General features: G+C 41.1%; 1 protein-coding gene across 3 annotated transcripts in view; it reads left to right on the top strand.

The window, feature by feature from the left end:
• The window catches only part of LOC148867342 (coiled-coil domain-containing protein SCD2-like), a 187,342-nt gene extending 168,022 nt beyond the window's left edge, over window positions 1–19,320 (top strand). For all 3 annotated transcript variants that reach the window (XM_088976731.1, XM_088976730.1, XM_088976729.1), the window contains 3 exons: window positions 16,196–16,236; window positions 18,289–18,415; window positions 18,892–19,320. In XM_088976731.1, the coding sequence (XP_088832857.1) occupies window positions 16,196–16,236; window positions 18,289–18,415; window positions 18,892–19,013 (290 nt within the window). In that variant the 3' untranslated portion in view covers window positions 19,014–19,320. The remainder of the gene's footprint in view (window positions 1–16,195; window positions 16,237–18,288; window positions 18,416–18,891) is intronic.
• The last annotated feature ends 251 nt before the right edge of the window (window positions 19,321–19,571 follow it).

Raw genomic sequence — 19,571 nt, 5'->3', positions numbered from 1 at the left:
TAGATTCATACATAGGATTCAGACCATGTAAGAATGCAAACACCCTTTGCTGGGAGACAATCTATTTGTACTTCTTAGCATCCTCATCACACTTCCAATCCACACTCTGGTAGTGATCCAACTCCTTCCAGGCAGATGTTAAGTCAGAGTAATAGACTGATAAACACCTCTCCCCCTGTCTACAAGTAGAAGATGCTACCTGCAGTTGATAAATTTTGGCATAGTGTCTCAATTCTGAATATGTAGACTTTGCTTGTTCCCAGATTTCATTCGTAGTTTCAGCCCACATGAAATTCTTCTTGATTTGAGGTTGCATGGAAACCAAGAGCCAGGACATAACAATACTGTTCTCCTGATTCCATCTATCATATTCAGCACTCCCGGAGGATGGTTCTTTTATCCTCCCATTAATGTAGCCTATCTTCCCTCTTGCAGTGATGTATAACTTGATCCCTCTTGACCACTCTAGGTAATTTAAACCATCAAGAGGGACAACAGCCATAGGAAATGATAGGTCACCCCCACCCATTCCATTCGGCATTGAGGAAACTCCAGATGAGGCTGAATCTTCACTACTCATGATTTCTGGTTTAAAAAACAGCAACCAAAGGAGTACTTCCATACACGGCTATTATAGAAACAGATCCTTCTGACCTACGGTTTCACTAGGAGAAAAGACTGAACACTGCTGTTGCAGTACTGGAACAGGTTTGTATAACCTACGGTCTTGTAGGAATCCAAGAAAATAACACTGCAGTTGCAGTACACAATCAGGTCTGTATGACCTACAGTTGTATAGAGGTCATATGACCCTCCAACAGAATAGAAAAAACAGGTGAAGTTCACCACACCCCTAATCGGCAGGTCTGGTAGCCGAACAGTCAATGACTGAGATCAATATAAAAATCTGGTTTAGGACATCAACAGTCCATCGAAGGGGTAAAGGAATACAAAAACAAAGTTGAATACAACTACTTTGTTAAAAAAAAAACTGTCCCTCAATAGTCCATCAATCGGCTGAACAGTCAATCAATAAACAGTCAATCCGTAGGGCAGCTGAACAGTAAATGAACAGTACCTCTTTTAACTTCAGATGATAGCCTCTCTGTAAACCAAAAAATACCCTCTACGAACCTCAGATGATAGCCTCTCTACAGTCGAATCAACAATGAATACCACTTCTAGGCTAGAAGATGAAAAGTCTCTACAACTTCTGGGTCGAACTGAATACAACTGATTAGCAGTTCGATGGATACAGCCCTGGGAGATGAAAAGACTATCTGATCGACATTGAACAACAGGTTTGCTTGACACCACCCTTCAGGCCTGGACGACTTGCTTTGATACCATGTTGAGCAAGAGCAAGAGCAAGTGAGAGACAAGAGGAGAGAAGAGAGGGAGAGAGGAGAGGAGAGCTGAGAGGACTGAAAGCCCCTATTGAACTTAGGGGGCGAAAGAATGATCTATTATTATTTATACTAGTACATCCAAACAATGTAATCAAAGAAGAAATTACAACAGTACCCTTATGGTACTAAACCTGAATACATAAACAACCGACAACAAAAACTAAGTTCAAATGAGCCCTCAAAAGATAACTTTTGCTACAAAAAGACCCAAGAGACCAAAACCCAACAGAAATGCACCCAACTGCCCCTGACCAAAAACCTAACTTATAAAATGACGAAAATACCCCTGGTCTCAAACTATCAACAAAGCTACCCAAAGACAACAATTTGGGACCCCACTACAAAAAAACATGCAAACCAGAATACATTCACACTTTTTCTTTTTTTTTGCCTCATCGATTTCTATGCAATTGTGGAACATGGAGTACAAAGTTCAGAGAAATGTTGTTGGTAAGTTTAACTTCACCCAAACCCTAGATTGGGGTCCGACATCGATCAGCAACGGTAATCTTACCTTTTCCCGAAAATAATCTATAAGTGGTGAAGTAAGAAGACATACTAGTCATATGATCATTGGCTCTTGTGCCAATTATCCAAGAGCCAAATTCAGAGGCAAGTTGGAGTAAGATGCCTCTCAGTTTTTCCATTGTCAACAAACCAAGAGCAAAATACAGAACTCTAGGGATGAAGAATGGATGACTCGACCCTATCCCAAGGGTCCTTTATATAGAAAGTAAAATTAAAGATATTACAGATAGGCCCTTGTTGGGCAACACAATTTAGAGAATTTGCAGAGAGGCCCATGCAAGGCTGAAGTGAAAATAATAATAAATAAGAGAAAACAATACAATAAGGACTACAATAAAATGGTACATTAGGGAGGTTCTTCACACTCCCCCTCAAATTGATGCAAAGGCATGAGCATCAGTTTGCTTACTAGAAATAAGTGTATGGATCTCGTCATGGCCTTTGTAAAGATGTCAGCAATACAATAAGGACTACAATAAAATGGTACATCAGGGAGTTTCTTCACACTCCTCCTCAAACTGATGCAAAGGCATGAGCATTAGTTTGCTTACTAGAAATAAGTGTCTGGATCTCATCATGGCCTTTGTGAAGATGTCAACAACTTGCATTTCAGAGGCAACATGAGGGAGAGAGATAGAGTTTGCAAGAAATAGGTCGCGGATAAAGTGGCGGTCCACCTCAATATGCTTTGTCCTTGTTAGAATGCTCGAGTCAGGGGTATTTTGGTCATTATGGTGTATCTTCTTGAAAGTGAAAGGTCTTTTGTATCTGAGTTTAAGTTATGTGTCCCATCTTCTATGAGGGACAAAATTGTCTTTCTTGTAACTCTAAGTTTTATGAATAAAATTCAAGTGGGTTGGCTAGGAGAGTGATTTTTTCACATTTCTCTCTTCTAGTCTGGCCGAACACTCTTCTTCTCTCCTTCTTCTTCTTTCTCTTTTCTTTTTTCTTTCTTCTTCTCTACTTTGACCTAGAATCAACTAGGGTTTATTCACATGGTATCAGAGCAATAAGGTCTCGTGTTTTCTTGTTGTTGTCTTCTTCCTAGGTTCGCCGCCAGCTTCATAGTAGGTTTCATCATCCTACAGCTGACCTGATTGAAGACTCGATAAAGGGCTGAAAAGGAGTTGCCGTTTTGAGGGCCTGGAGGTGAGAATGCCTCTGGCCAGTGCTGTGGTGGTCGTTGAAGTGATATACTAGACCCTCTATTCAGTGTACGAAAAGGGCTAGACGTATACAGGTATGGGCACTGCTGTCGTGTGTTCAGAAATGGACTGTGAATGCTAATTTTTGTGCTTCAAAAGTTGGTTGTTGTGGTGCTGAGTGAAACTGATACACATATCAGTCATGTTCCTTTGTTTTCTTGCTCGCACGTGTGCTGAAAGAAGAGTAGTAGACTATTGATGTCCACGACAGAAGTGGTGTGGTGATGGTTGTGTTGTGGTGGCTGACATATCTATGATTCTAAATGCTTAAAAGTGAACCCCTAGACCTTGTGTATAATCGGTTCTGCAGTATGAAGAACAAGTGTTCGATGAAATGACTGAGTAATTTCAGCCGTGGTGTGTTGATGGTAAACGGTTCTGCGGTGTGCAGTCCAAGTGTTTGATGTGTTGACTAAATGATTTCAGCTTTAGAGTGTAGTGTATTATGTGCAATTGAAGAAGGTGGAGTTGGTGGTATCATAAGTGAGATAAGTCTTGTGAAGAGTGTGAGATTGTGGTGCATATTCAAAGGTGAAATAATTGAAATGGCTTCATCTGTAGATGGGAATGACAACAAAACCGGCATCATGCTTTCTCCAGATTATCTAAGTGTTAAAATGACATCCATCAAGTTGAATGGTGAGAACTATGTACCATGGGAAAAATTTGTGGAGGTGTTCTTGAAGGCCAAGAGGAAAGTAAAACATGTGAGGGAGGAGAAACCTCCCTCTGATTCCCCTGGGTTCAATGATTGGGAACAAGATGATGCACAGATAATGGCATGGCTTTGGAATAGTATGGAACCAAAGGTTAGTGTGAACTTCATATTCCTAGATACAACCAAAGAGATCTGGGATCATGCTAAAAAGTTGTACTCTGGACAACACAACACAACTAGGGTATATCAGTTATACCAAGAGTACTTCAATTTGAAGCAAGGAAGTCAAAGCTTAGAAGAGTATTATGCAAGTTTGAGGAACATCCGCAATGAGCTAAATGTATATCACCCTCTAACATCAGATGTCCAGACCCAACAATAGCAACGTGAACAGCTTGATGTGACTAGGTTTCTTGTGGGCTTGAAGGTTGAGTATGAGCCTATCAGAGCACAGATATTGGGGGGATCAGCTCTCCCCTCACTTGAAGAAGTTTTTGCCCATCTTAAGAGGACATCCATTGAGCCAGTGGAACATTCTTCCTTCTCTGATAGATCTGGTTTGGTAGTGACTAAAGGGAGTGGCCGTGAAAGTAAAAGTGGTGGTGGCAGCAGTGGTCCTCCAAGCAACCGTGGTGGACACATGTTTAATCGAGCTAGTGGCCGGATTGGAGGCCGAGAGTCAGGGGGAGGCCATGGAAAAGGAAAGAGTAATGCTTAGAGAAAATGTACACATTGTGGCTTAGAGGGCCACACAATTAATTTCTGCTATGATTTGCATGGTCCACCCAACACTTGGGCTAACCATGCTACATCCAAGAATAATAGCACAATTACTGAAAGCCAACAAACTGCCCCAACCCCCTCCAAACCCGCTTGTGCTTCCGGGCAGGAAATGGTGAGTGTACCACGGGCAGTATATGAGCAGTTCCTTCAAACATCTCAGCAGAACGCAGCTACACTTGCCCATTCAGGTATGACTTGCTTAGCTTCCAAGACCTCACCCTGGATCATTGATTCCAGAGCCTTGGACCATATGTCTGGGACTCTTGATGTATTTTCTTCCCTTTCTCACTCCTCCACATCTCAGACAGTTACACTTGCTAATGGTTCTACATCTCCTATTTGTGGTGTTGGTGATGTTGATCTCCCCTCCATGTCTTTAGCATCTATTTTATATGTTCCTAAGTTCCCTTTTAACCTTATGTCTGTTAGCAGATTAACCAAGTCCCTTAATTGTTCTGTAACCTTCTATCCTTCTTCTTGTGTGTTTCAGGATCTCAAGACGGGTAAGAAGATTGGTGGAGGGCATGAACTTGGTGGTTTGTATTACCTTGATGGTGGTGGCCCCCCAGTGGCTTTTCAGTCGTCTCTTACTCCTCTCCAATGGCACTGCAGACTTGATCATCCCTCTCTCAAGGCTTTGAATCTGCTAGTTCCTTCCTTGAGTCATCTTTCATCATTAGATTGTGAGTCATGTCAGTTGGGAAAACATCATCGAGTCTCATTTAGTCCAAGAATTGATAGTCGTGTCTCAAGTCCTTTTGCTTTAGTTCATTCTGATGTATGGGGTCCAGTTAAAGTGGTGTCATACAATGGGTTTAAGTATTTTGTAATCTTTGTTGATGACTTTTCAATGATGACATGGATCTATCTTATGAAAGACCGTAGTGAATTGTTATCTATTTTTCAGAAATTTCATGCAGAAATACGCACTCAATTTGGTGTTCATATGAAAATACTTCGCTCCGATAATGCCAAAGAATACATCTCCTCACCATTTCAGCAATACCTAGAATATCATGGAATAATTCATCATACTTCTTGTGCCTACACCCCGCAACAAAACGGTGTAGCTGAACGGAAAAATAGACATTTTCTTGAAACTGCTCGGTCCTTGATGATCAATATGCATGTCCCAAAGCATTTTTGGAGTGATGTTGTTCTTACATCCTGTTTTTTGATAAATCGGATGCCCATGTCAATCCTTGGAAGTCAATCCCCTTTCTCTGTGTTGTTTCCCACTTTGTCTTCTTTTCCTCTCACCCCAAGAGTCTTTGGGTTGTGTTTGTTTTGTTCAACACTTGGGGCCTGGAGTAGACAAGATAGATCATCGAGCTACGAAGTGTATTTTTCTTGGCTACTCGAGGACTTAGAAAGGGTATAAGTGTTATAACCCAAAATTTCATAAATTGTTTGTGTGCTCTGATGTCACCTTCTTTGAATCAGTTCCATTTTTCTCAAGTGTCGGGGTCTCTTCTTCTCCCTCTGTGGTTCCTCTGTGGTTTCTCAGTTATATGGTGTGGACTATATGGATACATTCTCTACTGTGGCTAAAATTGGTTCAGTTCGGGTGTTGATCTCATTAGTTGCTATGTATGATTGGCCTCTTGTACAACTTGACATAAAAAATGCCTTCCTACATGGTGATCTTGTTGAGGAGGTGTATATGGAGCAACAACCACCAAGGTTTGTTGCTTAGGGGGAGGCTGCTAAGGTGTGCAGGCTCAAAAAGGCAATCTATGGACTGAAACAATCTCCACGTGCATGGTTTGGCAAGTTCAGTGAAGTGGTGAAGGCCTTTGGGATGAAACAGTGTCAGGTTGATCATTCTGTGTTCAGCTATAACTCAAAGGATGGGAAAATCTTGCTAGTCGTGTATGTGGATGATATTGTCATAACTGGAAGTGACAGCAATGGAATTGACAGGCTGAAAAAATTCTTACAGGACCACTTCAATACGAAAGATTTGGGGAAGATAAAGTATTTCCTAGGAATAGAGGTTGCGAGGTCAAAACAGGGGATCAACCTATGTTAGAGAAAATATGTTACTGATCTACTTGAAGAAACATGGTTGTTAGGTGCTAAACCAGCAGAGACTCCTATGGAACTTGTTAGTGGTGTTAGTGAAGGGGTATTTCGGTCCTTTGTACTTGTTGAGAATGTTGATGTGTACTGTTATGTTAGTTTGAGTGCCTCTTACTTAAAGAAGGGCACTTAAGTCTTTTCCAATAAGTTAATAATATAATCACAGGTCTGGCCAAATCTAGGGATATCTTTTTCTCTAATTCAAACTAGCCTTTCTCTCTTTCCTCTCATTTCTCTCTTCTTCTTTCCTCTCCTACTTCTTGTTGTTTACTTTACAGACAACGAACAAGACAGAATTCTAGGGCAGGTCAAACTTCAACATGGTATCAGAGCCAGGTTCAACAAATCAGACTTGCTAGAATTCTGTCTTCTGCGCATTCGAATTAGGGTTTCTCTTGGGTTCTTAGTTGTGAGTTGGAGACTGGGAAAAGGGCTGAAAAGGAGTGATCGCCCTCTTCCCTAGGAGGCTCCTATGCCTCCGATTGTGTCGTTGGTGATTGGTTGCTGTGGTTTCTAAGCCCTAGTTAGGGCTGGTACGTGTGGTGCAGTGGTGTCTCAGCCCTTCGTGTGGTTGGCCTTCAGGCGATGAGATTTCGGTGAAGTGTCTATGTGCAGTGTGCAGTGTGTAGTGTTCATAAGTCAGTGCTCAGAATTCAGTGATAAGGGAGTTCGGCAATGGCAGATAACAGTGATAGTAAACCTAGTGTCATGATATCTACTGACTACCTGAATGTCCAAATGACCTCCATTAAACTGGATGGAGAGAATTATGTCCCTTGGGCCAAGTCTGTAGAAGTTTTTTTGAAGGCGAAGAAGAAAGTGAAGCATATAAGAGAGGAGAAACCCCCCGCTAGTTCTCAAGAGTATGAAGACTAGGAACAGGAAGATGCACAGATCATTACAAGGTTGTGGAACAGTATGGAACCCAAAATCAGTGTGAACTTCATGTCTCTTCACACAGCCAAAGAGGTGTTGGATCATGCTAAGAAATTGTATTCAGGTCAGGATAATAATACCACTAGGGTATATCAACTGTATCAGGAATACTTCAATCCGCAACAGGGAAATCAGAGCCTTGAGGAGTACTATGCCAGTGTGATTAATATCCGCAATGAGTTAAATGTCTATCATCCTCACTTCTGATGTAAAAGTTCAACAGCAACAGCGAGAGCAGCCTGATGTGACACGGTTTCTGGTGGGGCTGAAGTCTGAGTATGAACCAGTACGAGCCCAGATACTAGGGGGATCTGCTCTTCCATCTTTAGAGGAGGTGTTTGCTCGTCTTTGGAGGGCTTCCATTGGATCTATGGATTCTAATGTCTCCGATAAATCAGCATGTGCAGTGTAGAGAGGTCAAGGTGGCAGAAGTGGGGCTCGAGGAGCCCAGCCTGGCAGGAGTGGTAGTGGTGGATCTACACATATCCGTGGTGGTGGTCGTACTGGAGGCAGAGATTCAGGGGGAGCTCATGGTAGAGGACGTGGCTCGGGTCCACGGAAGTGTACTCATTGTGGTTTGGATGGACATACCATTAACTACTACTATGACTTACATGGTCCTCCCTCGACGTGGGCCAACCATGCCATGACTAGTGACACCAGTTTCAGCTCTAAATAGGAGAACCGGTCAGCTGACCCGATGCCTTCTACTTCCTCAGATGGTCCAGGCAAGGAGATGATGAGTGTTCCTCGGGATGAGTATGAGAGGTTTGTTCAATCCAAGTTGCAGTAGAATACAGCTTCCTTTGCACACTCAGGTATGGCTTGTTTGGCATCCACACCCAACCCCTGGATTATTGACTCTAGAGCCTCCGATCACATGACGGGAACTCCAGGTGTGTTTTCATCTCTCACTCATTGCTCAACATCACAATCTGTTACCCTTGCTAATGGCTCCACATCATCTATCTGTGGTGTTGGTAATGTTGACCTAGACCCTATATCCCTATCCCCTATTTTATATGTACCTAAGCTTCCATTTAATCTTATGTCTATTAGTAAGCTGACCAAGTCCCTTAAGTGCTCCATCACATTTTACCCTTCTATGTGTGTTTTTTCAGGATCTCAAGACAGGGATGAAGATTGGTGGAGGGCATGAAGCCGGTGGACTGTATTATCTTGATGGTGGTGGACGAACGTCAACGGCCCTTCAGTCATCCATTTCTCCTCTCCAGTGGCATTGTAGATTTGGTCATCCTTCGCTGAAAGTGTTGCAGTCCTTAGTCCCTTCATTGAGTCAACTTTCTGTTTTAGATTGTGAGTCATGACAATTTGGGAAACACCATCGTGTTCCCTTTCGTTCTAGGGTCGATAACCATGTGTCGAGTCTTTTTTCTTTAATTCATTCAGATGTTTGGGGTCCTTATAAAGTGATGTCATATAATGGATACCAATATTTTGTTATTTTTGTTGATGACTGTTCAAGAATGACGTGGCTCTATTTAATGAAAGAAAGAAGTGAATTATTTGGCATCTTCCAGAAATTTTATGCTGAGATCCGCAATCAATTTGGCGTTCACATCAAAATTTTCCGTTCTGATAATGGTCGTGAATACTTGTCTTCATCTTTTCAAGAATACTTGGACCAACATGGCATTATACACCAAACTTCATGTACTTACACTCCGCAACAAAATGGGGTGGCTGAGAGAAAGAACCGCCATCTTGTAGAAACGACACGCTCCCTCATGCACCACATGAATGTTCCCAAAACCTTTTGGAGCGATGCAATGCTCACCTCTTATTTCTTAATTAATCGGATACCCACGTTTATCCTTGATGGTTGTTCTCCTTTTAGTGTCTTATTCCCCAACATGTCTCCGTTTCCGCTTCCTCTTCAGGTATTTGGGTGTGTCTGCTTCGTTCATAATCTGGGTCCCGGGACTGACAAGTTAGATGCACGTTCCCTGAAGTGTATCTTCCTTGGCTATTCCCGAACTCAGAAAGGGTACAAGTGTTATCATCCCAGTTCTCGTCGTTCCTTGGTATGTGCTGATGTTACATTCTTCGAGTCTACTCCATTCTTCGTGGGGCCCGGTGCTGCTGCTTCCTCATCACCACCTCCTCTTCCTCTTCCTATGGCTGATCCACCTCCTCTGGTTCCAGTCATGCCTACGTCCTTGCCTCCGGTGCCACCGTTGGTTGACCGTCCTCCCATCCGTCACGAGTATACACATCGCCCGCGTGCACCGGCTGCAGCTCCTCCAGCTTCATCACCATCGACAGATCCAGCTCCAGCTCCGACACCAGCCTCCGACCTAGATCTTCCTATTGCCTTCCAGAAAGGTAAACGTACTTGCACCCTTCACCCTATTTCCAATTTTGTTTCACTTACCCACCTCTCCGCCTCCCATCGCCAGTTCATCTCTTTGTTATCCTCTGTGGTTGTTCCTAAGGATGTCTAGGAAGCCCTTACCTCTCCAGAGTGGTGCCGTGCTATGGAAGAAGAGCTCTCTGCTCTACATCATAATCACACTTGGGATCTCACCGCTCTTCCTCCTAGGAAGCAGGTTGTCAGTTGTAAGTGGGTGTATAGTGTTAAGTACTTGCCAGATGGTCGTGTTGAGCGCCTGAAGGCGGGATTGGTTGCCAAAGGGTACTCCCAAACCTATGGCATTGACTACACAACGACATTCTCCCCGGTTACTAAGATAGGGTTAGTTCGTGTCATCATCTCCCTTCCAGCTATGTATGATTGGCCTCTCCATCAGCTAGATATCAAAAATGCCTTTTTGCATGGTGATTTGCTCAAGGAGGTCTACATGGAGCAACCACCAGGGTTTGTTGCTTAGGGGGAGGATGGTAAGGTATGCAGACTTAAGAAGGCTATTTATGGACTTAAACAGTCCCCTCGAGCATGGTTTGGTAGGTTCAGTGAGGTGGTCAAGAAGTTTGGTATGAAACAATGCCAAGTTGTTCACTCTGTCTTCAGTTTTGACTCTTCAGTAGGCAAAATAATATTGGTGGTGTATGTGGATGATATCGTTGTGACTGGGAATGATAAAATGGGCATTGACAAATTGAAGGCATTCCTACAGGAACACTTTCAGACAAAGGACCTTGGCAAGTTGAAATACTTTTTGGGCATAGAGATAGCAAGATCTAAGCATGGCATTAATTTGTGTCAGAGGAAATATGTGCTTGATTTACTAGAAGAAACAGGGTTGTTGGGTACTAAACCGGCTGAGACACCTATGGAAACAAATACGAGGCTGAGCAGTGATATAGGTGAAGTATTTGAAGACCTTGGCAGATACCGACGACTTGTAGGCAAACTAAACTATCTAACCATTACTCGGCCAGATATTTCATTTGCGGTTAGTGTGGTGAGTCAGTTCATGCAGAAACCTTTGGTCCCACGTTGGAATGCAGTGCTAAGGATTGTGAAGCATCTAAAAGGAGCTCCTAGTCATGGTTTGCTGTATAGGAGTGGTGGAAAACTGGTAGTAGAAGGATACACCGATGCTGATTGGGCAAGTTGTATGTCTAATAGACGATCCACCACAGGCTATTGCACCTTTTTGGGGGGTAACCTGGTAACGTGGAAAAGTAAGAAGCAAACAGTTGTGGCAAGATGTAGTGCAGAAGCAGAATATAGGGCCATGGCACATACTGCTTGTGAATTAGTGTGGCTAAGGAACCTTCTACAGGAGATAGGATATGACATCAGTACTCCAATGAAGCTCTATTGTGACAATCAGGCATTGGTTCGTATCTCTTCCAATCCGGTGTTTCATGAAAGAACCAAGCACATCGAAGTTGACTCTCATTTTGTGAGTGAGAAGGTGCTGAATGGGGTGATAGAAACTGCATATGTTAGTACGGGAAACCAGTGGGCAGACTTGTTTACAAAAGGTTTGAGTCGGGGGAGAGTGGACTACATATGTAACAAGCTGGGATTATATGATATATACTCACCAGCTTGAAGGGGAGTGTTAGCAGTGTTAGTGAAGGGGTATTTCGGTCTTTGTACTTGTTGAGAATGTTGATGTGTACTGTTATGTTAGTTCGAGTGCTTCTTACTTAAAGAAGGGCACTTAAGTCTTTTCCAATAAGTTAATAATATAATAACAGGTCTGGTAGAATCTAGGGAGATTATCTTTCTCTAATTCGAACCAGCCTTTCTCTCTTTCCTCTCTTTTCTCTCTTCTTCTTTCCTCTCCTACTTGCTGTTTACTTTACTTTACAGTCAACGAACAAGACATAATTCTAGGGCAGGTCAAACTTCAACAAGACCCTATGATAAAAATGAGAGACCCAACAAGTTGCCTATAGAGGGAAGCATTAGGAAGTAGGGATCCTTCTAATTTGGATGATTTGACATTCAGCTCCAAGGGAGTATCAACCTGTTTATCATCAGTGAAGTTGGCCAACTTAACAAGATCAGAGGCATACTTGTGTTGGCAGACAAAATAACCTTAGGAGCTCTGTTGAACTTCAAGTCCTAAGAAATAGTTAAGAGGGCCAAGATCTTTCATGTGAAAGGAACCGTGGAGAAGAGACTTAAGGTCCTGGATTCCTTCTATATCATCTCCAGTCAAACAGTATGTCATCCACATATAGTAAGAGAATGGTAAGGCCTTGGGGTCTTTCCAAACAAAGAGAGAGTAGTATAATGCACTTTGGCTATATCCGGTTTGCACGGCAACATCTCTGAATTTTTCAAACCAAGCTCGAGGGGCTTGCTTGATCCCATAGAGGGACTTCTTTAGCCGACAGACGAGGGAGGGATCATTACAGTACCCTAGAGGAGGTTTCATATGTACTGTTTCTTTTAGATGCCTATGTAAAAGGTATTTTTCACATCCAATTGAAAGATAGTCCAAGAGTGAGCAGCAGAGAGGGCTAAAAACACGGACTATAGCAATCTCTGGAGCAAAAGTCTCTTCGTAGTCAATGCCATACTCCTGCGTATAACCCTATGCCACAAGCCTAACTTTGTAATGGTCTAGAGTCCCATCAGATTTATCTTGATGGAATAGACCCACTTGCTTCCAATAATAGAGCCATTTGAAGGTGTTGGGACAAGGTCCCAGGTGTCATTCTCATGCAAGATTTGAATCTCTACATCCATGGCTTATTTCTAGTGAGGGCTGCTACTAGCCTACTAGTAAGAATGAGGAATATCTTTAGAGGTCAAAACAACAGAGAAGGAGCTATGGTTTGAAGGAAAACCATAGCGGTCAGGTGGTCTAGAGAGATGAGCAAGACGACATAAAGGTAAAGGAGGAATAATTAAGGAATCTAAAACCGGGGCATCACTTACAGGGTTGTCTGTGATAGGCGAGGGATCCGAACCAAGAGGAAGATGGGTCGTAGGCAGAGGAGCTGGACCACGAACCCACTTGCGAGAGAAGACGAGAAGATCCTTCTCAGCAATGGATGATGGAATATCCTGTGGTTCAAAATCATGCAAAACTAAAACAGTGGGTGCAGATAACTTGGCAATTCCTAAAAAAAAGGATATGCTCAAGAAAAATCACATTTCAAGAAATACGAATACGACATGCTGAGGGATCGTAACAAAGGAATCCCTTGTGGTTAGGGCTATACCCCACAAAAGCGCACATGACAAATTGAGCTGAAAGCTTTGAACATTCACGAGGAGAAAGATGAACAAAGCATAGACACCCAAAGACATGAAGATGGGAAAGATCTGGGAGGGATCCAAACATCTTTTGATGAGGAGAAATGTTAGCAAGCACAGAAAATGGAATACAATTGATCAGATATAATGCAGTACTAGCAGCCTCAACCCAAAATGTGGGAGGCGCATGTGATTCTTGTAGTAGAGTCCTTACAATGTTGAGAATGTGACCATTCTTTCTTTCTGCCACACCATTTTGCTGAGGAACGCCATGATGTTTCAGGTAAGCCAAAAACTCACCATCATTGTATTCTCCCCCTGAGTCTGAGTGTAATGTTTGCACATTCGCTTGGAAACGAACTCGAACCATGTTATGAAACAACCTAAAGTTGGAAAAACTTCAGATTTGTGTTTGAGAAAGTAGATCCAAGTGTACCTGGTAAAGTCATCAATGAATAGCACAAAATACGTGTATGCCATCTGAGAAACAACAAAAGAAGTTCAAACATCACTATGAATAATTTCAAAAGGCAAAGTAGCATGTTCAGCTCAGTGAGTGAATGGTAAAACATGACTCTTACTCAAACAACAAGAAACACAAGATGTATCAAAGGATTTCATAGAATGAATTTTAGTTTTAATAAAACTAGACTCAAATAAGTATATAAATTTTTCAGAATTTGGGTGGCCCAAGTGTTTATGCCACAAATCCCAGACATAGTTTCTCTGACTCAAAACAGGACTCAATGTAGAAGAGCTCAAATAAGTAGAGGATGATGCTGATGGAGATTTCTCAAACTCTAATGCAAACAAGCGGCCCATTCTACGCCCCTTCCCTTTCACCTCCCCAGTGCACTGGTCCTAAATCAAACAACCATTAAAAGAAAAGATTAGAACGTGACATTCATCAACTAATTGACCAACTGAAATAAGGCTGGTAATAAGTTTAGGAACAAGGAAAGTTTTAGCAAGGGACAAGGAATTTAAGAGGGAAAGTTTGATACACAAGCCATCACTTCCAATGATGTCAAGTTTCTCACCATTAGCAATGACTATATGTCTATGGTTGGTCTCAGACAGTCTATTTGAAGGTTTAGGATAGGCCCCAGTCATATGATTTGTAGCAATGGAATCAATTATACAAACGTGAGAGGGAGAAGAGCAATAGCCAGAGAACTCACCAGGTAAGCCGATAGCAGAAAAGGCAAATGAGATGGCAGAGGATACCGGTTGTTGTATCTCTTCCTTATTCATGGAAGCAGGGGATTCTCCCTTGACAATAGAGGTATCGGACACTGGTCCCTCAAACGCCCGGTAAGCTCGTGGTTGATTCTTCTTCATGGGTCCCTTGGGTGGGTGGATGAATTGGGCAATCTGGAATGATATGTCCATGTTTTTTTGCAATAGGTGCAGACATTCTTCTTTTTGCAATGAGAGGCTATATGTCTATATCCTTTACATTCATAGCATTGAGTTTTAGAAGGGTCTTTTCCACCAGATTTCTTATTCCCTCGTGCAAGAAAAGCAATACCAATCCCTAAATTAGGATGTTTCCCTTCTATTTTTGCAGTAGTTAGGAGTCTAGTTTCTTCCCTCAACAACTCTCCCATCACAAAGTCTAAGTCTGGAAGAGTTCCTCTATTCAAAATATTTGACCTGATCATTTCATACGAGTCTTAGCCTCATGAGAAACCGGTTAACTTTCCTATTTTCAATATGTTTCTGCAAACACTTGACACATTCAACGGGATCAGAAGGTTCAGTATGAACAAGTTCATATTCAGCCCAGAGATCAATAAAGCTCGAATAGTATTCTTGTATCTTTTTATCCCCCTGGAAATAGGCAAAGATTTCAGTATGACATGACTAGCAGATTATCTTGCTCCCATTTGGAATGATTTGGATCTTCAGGCTTTGGTTTAGCTTCCTTGCTGGTAATGAACTCAAGTTTACCTCTCCCACCAGTTGTAAGCTTAGCTAATTGGAACCATTCAAGGAAATTTGTTCCATCAAGTTTTGTGGTAGTAATTTGTCCTCTGGCATTATCATTACCTCCCAAGAGGACTTAGGTAGGCACACAGACATCTTTGTGTGAGTCCATCAATCACAACCCCTCAAAAACAATCTTTCTCACCAACACCAGTATCCCAACACCAGCTGAACACTCAAAATCCTTTCCCACAAGGTTGAACACGGGTTGCAGCGATAGAACAAGGGAAAAATAAATGTTGGCGGCAAAACAATGGAGGAAAAAAATTCTCAAGAATATTTTGAGGCTCCAAAAAATTGGGGACTACTTCCCATGATTCAAACAGAAGAGGTTTTAAAGGCAGCCAACCCACCATACAAGCATACAAGCCCTAATCTCCAGATCTGGAATTTTCACCTATTTTTATCTGGAAAATCCAAAAAAAAATCTCAAACAGCTTCAACCTACCATGTAACCTACACCAAAATTCCTTTAAAATCTAGGCACATCAACGTGCATCAGAAATACAAAGTGCTGCTTCCAAATGTATGGACTGCTGATGTCAACCGCCAGCGTGCTGATGTCAGCAGGTCCGTCTGTGAGTCACGACCAGCAGCAGATTATTTCCTTGATCTTTAAGGTGCTCTGATACCAAGTTACAAGATATTCTGTGATATAGAAGAAGAAGAAGAAGAAGAAGAAGAAGAAGAAGAAGAAGAAGAAGAAGACTAGGTGCCCTAATAGAAATATATAATAAAAGGACAAAAATGCCCTTACACAAAACTGAGGAGGGAGCAGGAAAATGACATGTTATTTTTTGGAACTTTAGCTTGATTGCCACATCTTATGTGTTCATTTCATTGCTTGAGGTTTCCTGATATGACAAATTTAGATAGATCTCTATTAAATATTGCTACATGGATCCTTCTGATCCTTTACTTTGATGAATGTTGAATTCAAAACAATGTTTGGTTTCAGAGTTGAGCCAGGAGGAGTCTGAAGATGTGATTTTCAAGCAGGTATCATTGTATTTCCTTGGAAAAGTTATTCTTGTTCATATTTCTTTACACAAAACTCATAGTAGAAGTTTTTTTTTTTTGTCTATTTTCTTTTGTTAAAGAAAGTGCATTTCATCAATTAACTGTAAATATTTCCTTTTTGGTTCTCATGTCCATGATTTGTGAACTTATTTGTTGTCACAAGTGATGTAAAACATAGCATCTAGTGTTTTAGTCCTCCGGTTAATTCCTGGTTTAGCAATTCTGTTATAGTAAAAGAATATTATACAAATTCCTGTCTTTCTTGTTCCTGATTGTTTATCAGTAATCTCACAGTTGTGCCATTAACCCTGTCAGAAACGAAATAAATTAGTAGATTCATTTTGATATAAATGATGAATAGTATGCACTAACATGACTGATTGTGAGCAGTAATAAGCCAATGGTTTACTAAGAGTACTGATTAGCTTCATGTCATGCTGTAGCCTGCTGTCTATGTAGATCAGCAAGTATGATCTGATTGTGAAGCCATAACGAAGAGGAATCTAAATATCTATTATACAAGGGGTGTTGATGGATCAGGTTTGGTCCTGGTCATACATATATAGATCCAGAACCTATTTTGTGTAGGAATTGAACCCTGAGCAGGTTGGGCTGAGTTTATGTCTAACCTATGCCCATACCCATTGCCCAACCATAGACCCTGGACCTTAGGCCAAGGTCCAGCCCAATCCATGGTCAAAGCCCAGTCTGGCCAGCCTGAGCTAAAGCCCTATCACAACTTGTGCTGGCCTCAAGCCTGGGTGGATTGGTAATGTTTGAAGCTCCTTTTGCTCATGTTTTGCACTTCTACCTTCATTTGTACTTAAAAAACACACACACACATTAGATATGTGTATGTCCATATGTGTAAGCCATCTTATACATAGCATAAAGATATTGTATTAGTGTTCATAATAGTGTAAATGCATAGTATAAACTTGTATAAATTACATATATACATTGGAGTTCATATGTTTTAGAAGGTTGGGTGGGCTTGAGCTACCTGAGGCTTCAACCCAAAGCAAACACAAATTTGGAGTAAAGCCTGAACTTCCAGGTCCAGGACTGCCTAGAACCTGAAAATCCAAGCCCAGCCCATGCAAAATCTTGGCAGGATTCGGTTTGTCCTGTAAAAATTGCAGCCCTGATTGTTATGTTAATTCTTATTTTTATCAGTTTTGGATCTGGATATTAGGCAGGTATTCCAAACCAGACCTGTGAATTGATTGGAACTAAACTAGTGTGGAAATTGAAAAAGACCAACAGTTGGAGATAAATTTGGAAAAGGAATTGTTTTTTCCCAACTTAGAACATTAATATTCATACACTAGAATATTGATTGACCACCTGCTAACAGGATCAGGGTTGGACCAGATTTTCTATCGGGTCTTGAGTAAATGGACCCAAGATTGACTGATTATGATTGAGTCTTATGTTTGTGGACCCAGACCCTGTTAATAGGGTTGGGTGTTCAGTTAATCAGCTAAAGAAGGAGCTCGAATGTCTACAAAGACCCTAGGAGATGAGGTTGAAAGAAGAAATGAAGAGTAAGCTCCTTTCTTTCAAGATCATTACAGGAAGAAACCTTGGAAGTAAGATGAAAACACAACTTTATACCTTCTCTGAAAACCTCATTTCATTTAGATGTTTTGATATTCTAGTTTACCCAAAACTTCAGGGATTTTAAATGACCCTTAGAAATTTATGGACCCATTCATAATTAAAGAGAAGCTTGAAATAAGAAGATATGCATGACTAAAATGTTATCATGGAAAAAGAAAATAAAAAATTATAAATTCTGTACAAAACTTGTAATTCAAAGAAGAGTTAATTAAATTGTACTCAAATTGCATAACCTTGAAAATTGTTCTATAGGAAATTGAATAAACTATTTGAATGTAACAAAGTCAGGGCATCTGAGCACTTGTAATTAAGTGACAGCAAATTGTTCTATAGGAAATTGAATAAACTATTTGAATGTAACAAAGTCAGGGCATCTGAGCACCTGTGTTTGATTTTATGCCTTTGCAGGCTTGGCTTACATATTTCTGGAGAAGAGCAAAAAATCATGGGCTGGAACAGGACATTGCAGATGAGCGTTTGCAATTCTGGATCAACCACAGTTCCCGGTCACCAACGTCACATGATGCTGTTGATGGTAATTTGCTAGTTCTTTAGTTGTGCTTGCCAAAACATAAATTATGAGTACCACAGATACTACCCAGATAGACACACACATCTGCACAAATATGAAGGGGGGATGAAAGAAGGGGGATTTCTTTGTCCATTGGAATTTCAGTGTACTGGAGAAGCAGATAATGGTGTTTGGATAACTGAATATATAGAGAACTAAACACATTGCTTGTCATATATAAGATGTTCATCTTCATCCACTGTAAACTGGAGTTGTCAGTGGTAAATTATCCACTGATGTTGAACTTTAAGGGTTGTAAAAGGTGACTGTGTTCATACGGGTTAAGTTGTGTAATCATGGATGGTGAAGAGTATTATCCACATGATATATGCTGGGATCATATACCGATTCTTTTTAATTGTGCATAGATAGAAACTTGATCAGTTGGCTTGACGATGTAAATTGTCCACTTGTTGATGTTTTTGTCTTCAATCTTACAGTTGAGAGAGGTATGGTGGAGCTCAGGAAATTAGGAATTGAGACCCAATTGTGGGAAGAGTCTCGTAAATGGATTGACCAAGATGTTGTCCATCCTAAAATGCAAATAGGGTCCGAGTTATGACACAACATACAGATGAGTGGATCTTCTCATTTTCATTATTATTATTTTTGGAATATCCTCTCCACTGCTAGTTATGTTAGTTATTGCATCTGTGCCTATGGCAGAGCTGATTTTTTTTTTTTTAATTCCTTTGTTATACCATACATAAACATTGTGTAAGTTCTCTCATCAATATATGTTTAAACATGCCTTACTGAAGTTGTTATGAGTGGTAATGGAAACTACTCTGTCAACCATGTATATGAAACTCAATATTTGATGAAGTTCTATTTAGCAGATAATCGAAATTAATCTCTCTTGAGGTCAAGCTGCTGTATTGCGGAATGCTCATGTCAGAGTTTGAAGGATATTAGTTATTCCTTTTGAATCTGTCATAGAGGTTGACATGGTTGGACTTTGGTGCTAAGAAAAACGAGTAGTAAATAATCTCTCTGTGAGTTATCTAGGGTGCAAATATATCTTTAGAATTGTTTTCTCTAACTCAGGAACTAAAATATGAGAACTCTCTCATTTTCCTAGCTCTTTATTACTCTTTCTTTACGTCTGTATTCTATGTTT

The sequence above is a fragment of the Nelumbo lutea genome, chromosome 3, assembly GCF_056320005.1.
Source record: "Nelumbo lutea isolate HS-2025 chromosome 3, American lotus-T2T, whole genome shotgun sequence".
Taxonomy (NCBI): Eukaryota; Viridiplantae; Streptophyta; class Magnoliopsida; order Proteales; family Nelumbonaceae; genus Nelumbo; species Nelumbo lutea.
Note: the sequence above shows the minus strand (reverse complement) of the source record. Positions and strands in the feature narration are given on the sequence as shown.